Source organism: Papilio polytes, unplaced genomic scaffold (assembly GCF_000836215.1).
Source record: "Papilio polytes unplaced genomic scaffold, Ppol_1.0 DF821400.1, whole genome shotgun sequence".
NCBI classification, from domain to species: Eukaryota; Metazoa; Arthropoda; class Insecta; order Lepidoptera; family Papilionidae; genus Papilio; species Papilio polytes.
Genome location: NW_013527804.1, coordinates 3590349 through 3600483, shown reverse-complemented (window position 1 = coordinate 3600483; position 10135 = coordinate 3590349). Strand labels below are relative to the sequence as shown.

General features: G+C 33.7%; 1 protein-coding gene across 1 annotated transcript in view; it reads left to right on the top strand.

Moving 5' to 3' along the window:
• The first annotated feature begins 775 nt into the window (after nucleotides 1-775).
• The window catches only part of LOC106108713 (putative glycerol kinase 3), an 18933-nt gene continuing 9573 nt past the window's right edge, over nucleotides 776-10135 (top strand). Inside the window, exons 1-7 of the mRNA XM_013289973.1 lie at nucleotides 776-895; nucleotides 4749-4831; nucleotides 5906-6062; nucleotides 6902-7003; nucleotides 7422-7639; nucleotides 8207-8316; nucleotides 9037-9142. Of these exons, the coding sequence (XP_013145427.1) occupies nucleotides 886-895; nucleotides 4749-4831; nucleotides 5906-6062; nucleotides 6902-7003; nucleotides 7422-7639; nucleotides 8207-8316; nucleotides 9037-9142 (786 nt within the window). The 5' untranslated portion in view covers nucleotides 776-885. The remainder of the gene's footprint in view (nucleotides 896-4748; nucleotides 4832-5905; nucleotides 6063-6901; nucleotides 7004-7421; nucleotides 7640-8206; nucleotides 8317-9036; nucleotides 9143-10135) is intronic.

Here is a 10135-nt window from a genome sequence, read left to right as displayed (position 1 = left end):
ATTTTATAACCTTTTAATTTTGACGTTTGTTTTCCCGCCTTTTTGTCTATTTTTTTTTAATGTCGCAGAGTGCAATGACATTTGTTTTGAAAGTCATTTATGTTGGCGTCTATGGGTAATATTTAATCGTAAAACAGAGTATTACGACAAAATCATGTTTTTTTTATAATAATTGGTTAACGAAATTGTAGGAAATATTTGTAGATTGTTGTGTTTGAATTATCATTGTGTAGGCTGGCTACCATAAATGTTATTAAGAGATATCGTATCCAAATTTTGTAGACGATAAGCGGTTATTACGTATTATTAGACCGACAAACGGATGCAAATTGCTAATAAAGATTATGTAGAAAAGGCATTGCATATCGTAAAATTTGACGTAAGGGTATGGTGGCCATGAAAAAGAATTGTGTAGGACAGTATTGAATATTGTTGACTAATGATCATGTTGGTATAAACTTCTTTACAGATAATTATGTTTTTTATTCATATATAAAAAAAATTACATCGTAAACTTAAAATCACAACCTTACCAATTAAGATAGGGCTGACAAATGTTGATTTAATTACGTCAGTGAACATTTTTTATATCATCTACGTCAACTTAGTTCCCCATTTATTCTGTAGTATGTGTACATATTGAGTTATCCCAGTACAAGTTTAATTTAATGTGTTCCTAGTGTTATACGTGTTTGCTACGTCACAATTTGGCGCGCTCTGATAAGAAGGCCGAACGGGTGTGACTTGCCGCGCCTCCGCAGTACGGTTCTTTTACTCAAAAGTGGCGCGCGTTTTGACACGTGTGACAAAGTGTTTTTTTTATTTTAATACTTAATGGCTGCAATTTCAATAGTGTTTTAATTTTGTTGCCAGTCAACTCTTAAAATGGAAGATGGTAAGGATTTTTAATGATTTTATTCTTGTTTTTAATATAATGAATGTTGCAGTGTTAAGTTATTTATTTTTTAATCTGCTTTATTATTATCTGATTAAAGTCTGTGACATTCAGACATTGGAATAAATTATCTGCGATAAATTTTGGCTTTTGTTTTCAATGGAAATTTTAAGTGCGATTTAATTATATTTCTTGTCATTTGTTTTTGTAAGTAAATTAGACAATAGTTTGAATTATTTAACAATTTTTTTTTAATATATTTCTCTTGTACGTTGTATTTGCATGAATAATTTTATATCATGTTAACTCAGTAGTTTAGTGGTTTGTCTAAGAATATGTAGATAATAAATCCAAGCAACAATTTAATGAAAACTGCGGTTTTTCCTTGTATTTGCTGTACTTTCCAGCACATGTTATCTATTTACGTTACAAATTAATAAAAGAAAATCGGTTAAACTAAACAATGATTAAGGAAAACATGAAGATTGAGATATCTTGAAGTCCTACGTTATGTATGGTCGTAATATTATTCTGTCCTCCAAATCATTGTTTCCCTCACTGTTGATTATGTCCCCAATGTTAATTAAATCCCCTTTCATATAATCCATACTCTACCCGATGTACCCCAACAGAGGAGGGTAAAACCTCCTCCTAATACATCTATACTCTACTATATTTTTTTGTGACTGAATGGCCACTGTTTGCCTTGAGGCATTTACATATTCACGGGGCTTGAGGTGTCCGAGCGCAGATGGCGCTTAGCCTAAACCTCCTCTATACTAAGCTTCTGCTCTGCAATTTACCTTTAAGGAACATATGAAAATTCGAAAAATTGAAGAACACTTTGGTACCCATGACCTGTAGATTACAAGTCAAGAGCTTAAACCACTGAGCCACCAACGCTCTAAAAACTAGCTTTCGCCGTCGTGGAATTAATAAAAACAAAAGTAAACCTCGATGAAAAATTTCATCTAGATCCGTTTAGGCTATAAACTTTAACAAATATCCATCTATCTAAAATTCTACATTTTTAATATTAATCTTTCAAGAAAAGCCGTAACTATGTAGATAAACTGATATCGGAAAATTACCGCATGTCAGTAAATCTGTGGGATTATAGTTGGATCTATTATCTTGGTTGAGACGCTTTAGTATGATAAGACAGCGATAGGAGACGACTTTAATAATATAGCGAAGAAAAATGCTAATAAAGATATGTTAGTATAGTAGTCATATCCCCACCTTATTCCACTCCTATAGGTTTGGCGTCCCAGGTTTTCGTCCTCCAAATAACTCTATCATACGTCATCTCAGTCATCACTACCTTGATCATGTCACCTTTCACGCAATCCATCTCTTTCTATGTAAACCTCTACCGGTGTAACTCATAACTAACATCCTTGTTACATGCGATTCATCCCTCATAACATGCCCATCTAGTATACTAATGCTATAAAAGGGAAAGATTTGTATTTTTCTATGTACTGATATATCAAAAACTACTCGGTCGATTTCAACAATTCTTACACCGTTAGAAAGGTAATTTATATGTGAGTAACATAGGCTATATGTTTTTTTTTATTTCACGCCGACGAAGTCACGAGCAACAGCTATTTTAGTATAGTAGTGACACTAATTTATCTGGTCCGGTATATGTATAGTCCGTCCAACTTAGACCATGAATTAGATCATTATAGTCTACAAACAATTTTTAATGTAAGGAATTGTTTTTTTTATAATAATGTAGACAAAGGCAGACTAGTTTTATAAATGACATCATAACATCAATTAACGTATATGAGATATTTTATTGTCGACAGTTAACACTGATTACTTGAGATTTGTAACTACCGTCATTTCTTGTTGGAATAGCTAACTGTTGGGTTCCTTTGCTTATGTTTTTTTTTAAAAGGTAGTCTCTAAAACAAAAGTAGTTTGGCATTTCACTGCTAATTATTCAGTTGTTATTTTAACACATGTTTTCGTCCCTTACTTTCTCTTTTACATAACAGAGACAACATATGTCAAGGGTCACGTCGACACACCCTACACCCCTTTTGACCTACTTTCTATTAAGGTGAAGAACTTAGTGGCAATTAAGCACTTAAGTTATCAGAGTTTAGTTTTATGCAGTAACCCGCCGAGACCGGGGTCCTAAGTTGAAACGAAAATATTTTTATTTGCATTACAAATTAAAAAAAAAACCGACTTCCAAACAAATACACTAAAAACAAAACATTCTCAAAAATAAAACAATGCACTAAAAAGTAACGAAATAATTCCTTGAAAATAATAAACCTCCCTTATTGTAGCTGTTATGTGTATATTGTACAATTATTATTACTTTGATGCCGGTGTCAGCCGAGATATGCAGTGATATTTCTACGTAGGGCTTTCTCTATTTTTACCATAACGTATAGTTATGAATCTACATTGACTGACACCGACTTCTTGAAGTCGGTTATAAACTCTAAAATTATTAGCATTTCTCTACTATTTTATACATAAACCTTACTCTTGAATCTGTTAAAAAAACTGCATCAAAATCCGTTGCGTAGTAAAGATCTAAGTTTATATAGCGGGAAGTTACTTGGTTTTATACTAAGCAGTGATTTACATTAGGGTTTACCAAATAAATCTTAGACCGCGTGAACACCTTTGACTAATCTAAACTGTTTAGTCACGCTTTGATTCCTATGAGCGTGTATGGAGGTGCGCACACTATTCGATTTTTATTACAACCAAACAGTTGAAGGCTGCGAAATAATAGACAATCGTACAGCAGTTGTGCGATGGTTTAGTTAGGTGTGCGCGCGGCTTACTTTACAACAGACGTAGACAGTGTATTTATTCTTAGTTGATTATCTTTGTAAGTAAAATATAATCTGTTAGATAAAATATTTGTTTAGACTATCATGTTATCATACTAATATTATAAATGCGAAAGTTTAGATGTATGGATGTTTGTTAGAGTTTGTAGCCTAAACGGCTTAACGGATTTCGATAAAATTTGGCATAGATGTAGAGGATAGTCTGGAAGAACACATAGGCTACTTGGTTTTGTTTTTATTACCACGCGGACGGAGTCGCGGTCGAAAGCTAGTCTTTAATAATAATAAACTCGTGTTATAACGATGTTCTTCAAATACGCGTTACGCGATTAGTTAAGCGCACATCTTTGACTAAACAGTCATGCGATTGTCGATTGTTTCGCAACCTTCAACTGTTTAGTTGCACAACTAAAGTCGAGTAGCGCACCTCCATATAAGCTCATAGGAATCAAAGCGAGACTAAACAGTTGTTCGATAGTTTAGTCAAAAGTCTGCGCGCACTTAATCTTTGTACATGAAGTGTTATGTATGTTTATTTTTTCGTCTTATGTAAAATGTGAAAAACATAGTAACTGTACCGAGACAGATTAGCGAGTGAACTTTGTTTCATAGTTTCTTATAATACTGATAAAGATGTATTAATTAAAATTTATTTGTACAACAAATGGAATAATACGCGATATCTTGAGGTCAAAGTTTTTCTGATTACCTTAATTTCATAATATCTTTTGAACTATGAATCATATTGTAATTCAACGTAGCATTTTTTTCTGTTGACCCGGTTTTTAATTCATTTGTTTATTGTTTTCAAGATTTTAGGGCGTTCACGTATTGATGACACGGTGACAATAATTTTTTTGGGACGGGATATAAATGTGTATTTACAATGACTAATCATTTTTGGTGACTTAGGATATTATCTGTGAAAATTATAAAAAAACAGTCCCTAAGAAAGACTTTAGTTGAATAATAGTATTATAATTAGTTTTTTTTTTTATAATTTTGTTTATGTTTATTTCCAGAAGCCGACATGCCTGTCAAAGACGGGTTGAAGAAGTCATTGATTGGTGTCATAGACGATGGCACCAAAACTGTCAGATTTGTGGTATGTTTTTGTTTTTATTTTAACAAATAGTTGAAAAGTCGTTGCTGAAATATCCCACAAACGTAATGCAAATATGAAATAAGCATGTGCTTTGCTTTTTGTCTGTCGGAGGCCTAATTCTAACCCTATTCTTTTCATATGAAGATAGAATGGTTTAGTGAATCAGGTGGAGAAAGGGACGTACAGGAAAGGGAAATTCTTGTTCACTTCTTCATAATGGATTTAAACCCGTATAAGATAAATACCATGTCTGTGATGGATGTTTCCCGTTGGGCCGTTCGTCCTATCGATCGTTCGACCGAATTGTATTTTTTTCATTATGCTAATCGAATTCATATAGTCGACCCAATAGGAAAAATATTCCATATTTCGATCGGCCCAACGGGAACTCTGTAATGGTTAAAAAATGAAAGGGAAATATTCTTGTGACGATAATGTAGACTCACGATAGTATAATTTAATCACTACCAAGTTTACTTTTTCGATACAATGTCCTTGTTTTTGTTTGTAAAAGTAATTTGTATCTTACGTTTTTTGCGCAATACATACACGGTCATTCGACATTTTTTTACAACGCCATTATTTTTTATTTACTTACCGGCCAGTGTTACAAATAAACTTTTTTCATTTTACATTTTATTAGCAGGTTATCAACTTGCACTTATCCCTTACGGAGGGTTGGCACAGTATGTGCTGCTCTTCCATACATCTCTATCAGCCGTCATATCTGAATCCACTCTTTTCTTAAGCATATCCTCTTTCATACAATCCATCATAGTTTCGTCGGTCTTTCTCTACCTTTGTAGCCATCCACATTCAATCTTAACACTTTCCGGTCCCCGTTGTCTCTAACAGCTCATAACGTGACGTAAGTGTAGGGCTTTTTATTAAGAAAAAGAATTATTCAAAGATATGCTGTAATTGCTGACATCTTAGGCAACAAAGAAGTGTGTGTTTACGCTTTATTATCATAGTATAGATTTGTGACAGACGGAGTTTTCGTTGCAATGAACAAGGAAATTTCCTAAAGTGTTACACCACTTATTTCAACTGTACATTTTTAAACTATTTCAGATATATGAAGCGGAACGTTCAGAAGAGTTAGTAGCTTACCAGTTAGATAAAACAGAAGTACAGCCGCAAGAAGGATGGTATGAACAGGATCCTATGGAGATAGTGAACCACATCAAAATATGTGCTGAGAACGCTATTGGACAGTTGACTGAGTTAGGTATGTTGTCTGGTTAACAGATACAAAAATATAAAAAAAAATAGAGGAGGATTTTTTTTTATTTTTGACATAAATTTCCTCAAAGACCTCAAAAAGACGTGTCAATATAATTAATTTTATTGGAATTAATTGCCAATAAATGTCATTCATGTTTTGTGACACTGTTTTTGAAAAGAGCACCAGTGGTGGAGAAATTGAGAAGCAAAAGGTTAGCGTGGTATGAACTTGTGCGACCAGACGATGGGGACATAAACCGGAAAGTGTTAAGATTGAATGTGGATGGCTTCAAAGGTAGAGGAAGACTGGAGTATGGATGGATTGTGTGAAAGAGGATGTGCTTAAGAAGGGAGTGGATTCAGATATGACGGCTGATAGAGATGTATGGAAGCAGCACATACTGTGCTGACCCTCCATAAGGGATAAGGGCAAATGGATGATGAAGTGGATGTTTTGTGAAACTGTTTAGTTTTTATTATAACAAAAGATGGAGCGTATAATTTTGTAGAATGTTTTGTAAAATGACACGAGTTGGCACTAAACTTGACAACATAGTACCTATCAAAGAAGTTACCGGTGAAAAAAATGTTGTTCACTGTCTAGTCTATGTATTTCTTTAATGTTTTTATAAAATATAAAATGTATTAGTAGATTTTTGTTAATTTACTAATATTTCCTTTAACCATTCCAACTAAGCTCTAGGCTTGTGCTAGGATATGGCTCACGACAGTCGAATGGCGGGATTCGAACCATCGTCCTCAAGATCGGTAGTTCGTCCAAACCACTAGGTTATTGGCGCTTTGGTCTTTGGTTCTTGATAATTATGTTGTTTCTCTTTCTAGGATACTCTAAAGAAGATATAGTGACGTTAGGTATAACGAATCAGAGGGAGACAACGATAGCGTGGGACAAATATACAGGAGTTCCACTACATCCTGCTATAGGTAAAATTCTCTAAGATTTTATATTAATACAAGCTGTTCCCATGCGGCTTCATCCGCATGAAATTATAGAAACTGTATCTTATTATTTACATTTGTCAAATTATCAATAACAAATGTAAAAATGACATGACAAAACTTGGCAATCTTGCTTCCTTGATGTTGGCAGCTCGTAGTTTATGGTCCCTTTCCCACATGAAGGTTATTTTCCAAATTATTTACTCCCTAAGTTTAACAGTGTGGAATATAGCTTAAAGCATGTCCTAAGTGAATTATTATTAAAGAAAGAGTTATTTAGAAATATACTGATATTGCTGACACAACAAAGTGTGTTTTCGCTTTATTATATTTGTATAGATTTCATATTAATATAAGTTTTGGGTTGTAACAGAATCTAAATGTTTCACTATATACTTTTCAGCTTGGAATGACATACGAACAGACAGCACTGTGGACGCTATTCTAGCTAAACTACCTGATAGAAATAAGAATTATCTGAAGAATATCAGCGGGTTACCTATCAGCCCTTATTTTAGTGCTCTCAAGATGCGTTGGATGAAGGATAATATAAAAGCAGTGAGGCGAGCAAGCAGGGATAAAAGATTGTTGTTCGGTACTGTTGATTCTTGGATTGTTTGGGTGAGTTTTTACCATTTATGTATGGACTAGCTGTTCCCGTGCGACTTCGTCCGCATGAAATTATGAAGATTTTATTTTATTGTTTACATGTGTTAAATTATCAATTGCAAATGTCAAATGACATCACATGATAACAACCTTGCTTCCTTGATGTTGGCAGCAACTTATGGTCTCTTTCCCACATTAGGGTTTTTATCCAAAATATTTACCCCCTAAGTTTAATGGCGTGAAAATATATAGCCTAAAGCGTGAGATTAGTGCAGTGCTTTTTATTAAAAAAAGAATTATATAAAAATATGCTGTAATTGCTGACATCTTAGGCAACAAAGAAGTGTGTGTTTACGCTTTATTATATTAGTACAGATTATACTAGCTGTTCCTTACGACTTCATCCACATAAATTTAAAATTTAGTAATAATACAGCCTATGTTACTTACAGATAAATTACCTTTCTAACGATGAAAAAATTTTTAAAAACTTCTCAGTAGTTTTTGAGTTATTCCAATAAAAAATAATCCTTCCTCTTTATAATATTAGTATAGATATATTTTTTATATGTTTTGTAGAATTTAACCGGAGGTCCTCAAGGTGGTCTGCATATAACAGATGTGACAAATGCTTCTAGGACTTTACTGATGGACCTCGATACATTAAATTGGGACCCTATGCTCTGTAGGTAAGGTTCAAATTACTTTATATCAAACTAGCTTTCACTCGCGACTCCGTTTGCGTTTAATTAAAAAAACAAAAGTAAGTAGCCTATGTGTTTTAAGCTATCCTCTACATCTATGCCAAATTTCATTGAAATCTGTTCAGCAGTTTAGGCTACAAACTCTAAAAAACATCCATCCATCTAAACTTTCGCATTTATAATATAAGTAAGATTAGTAAAATTAGAAAATTAAGGGCCTTTTTCACCAAACTGTAATTGTCTGATAATAATCCAACATGTACAATATGTGAAATATCGGATTTTGTTACCTAATCTGACTGACGTCATTTTTAAGCTATCCGAACCTCTATCAGCCTGTGGTGGGACTGGCCCTTAAAGTTCAAGCTAACCTTCATAATACTACTGTACTTTCTTTTATTTATTTAATTAATTAATTAAAGTTAACAAAAAAATAGTAAACTTCTTGCTAATAATAATGCAAAAGATTGGATGGATGGATGGATGTTGGGTACTGTGTATATCCAAAAATAATTAATAATGATAAATTTGTAACAGATGCAAATAGTGTGGAAGAACACAGGGTAATTTAGTTTTTTTTTTATAATTTCATACGAACAGAGTCGCATGCATAAGCTTGTCAATGGAGTTAATATAACATTTTTATTGTTATTTATTTGTTAGTACTAGTTATTGTAATTAATAGTTTATTTTTAAAATTTTCAGGTTATTTGGTATACATAGAGATTCTCTGGCACAAATACGAAGTAGTTCTGAATTGTATGGAGTTGTAAAAGATGGCTCCATTTTGGATGGATATGAGATATCTGGGGTAAGATATTAAAATAAATAACTTGGCTTTTTTTTATAACATAAGGTGGCAAACGAGCAAGCGGCCACCTGAATCCGCCAAAATGGCGAAGCGACCGCTGACTAAGACATCCGCAATTGTAGATGCGTTGCTTACACTTATACGACGGAGGAGACGCATATAAAGAGGATATTTCCCCTTCCTATGCATTTCCTCCACCGTCAAATCCACTTCCTCTTCCCATCCTCTCCTTATAAGAAAAGGGTGGTAAAGAGAAAGGGACTTAAATTAGACCTCCTGCACCACACTCATCAGACTGTACGCGGAATTGCTTTCATTTGACGCCTGTCTTCTGTGTGGTCGTGGTATTACTGGGGGCGTGTCCTGCAGTGCTAAGATGTTAAAGCGACTATATTTTATTAGCAGCTATAGTCCAGCTGACACATGATTTTTTTTTTATTCTTAACGTTTATGAGATTTTCAATTGTAAATGTTTTTAAATGTTCAAACAAGAAAGAAGGTTATACCATTTGATAATAACCGTTACCATGGCAATCTTGATTTGGTTTGTAGTTTTTGTCCCTTTCTCGCATAATAATGTTTTCTGGTTTATTAACTTTCTAAATGAAAGAGTGTAAAAAATATAGCCTAAAGCGTGTCGTAAGTGTAGGGCTTTTTATAAAAAAAGAGTTTAAAAATATGCTGAAATCTTTATTGTAAAGTACAAGCTGTTGCCCGCGATTTCGTCCGCGTGGTATAACAAAACATACGAACTATATAAATAACACAAGGCTACGTAACTCGGGGATGAACTTTATCCCATGTTTACTCCAGACTTTTTATAATCTGTGCCAAATTTCAATAAGATGTGTTGAATCGTTGCAGAATGATTGAGTTAACATTAAGAAACTAAATTAATGAATCCCACGGGAACCTTAACTATTTCCGGGATAAAAAGTAGTATGTGTTCTTCCAGACTATGCTCTACACCTTTTTTTTTTTCCGAAGGGGAAT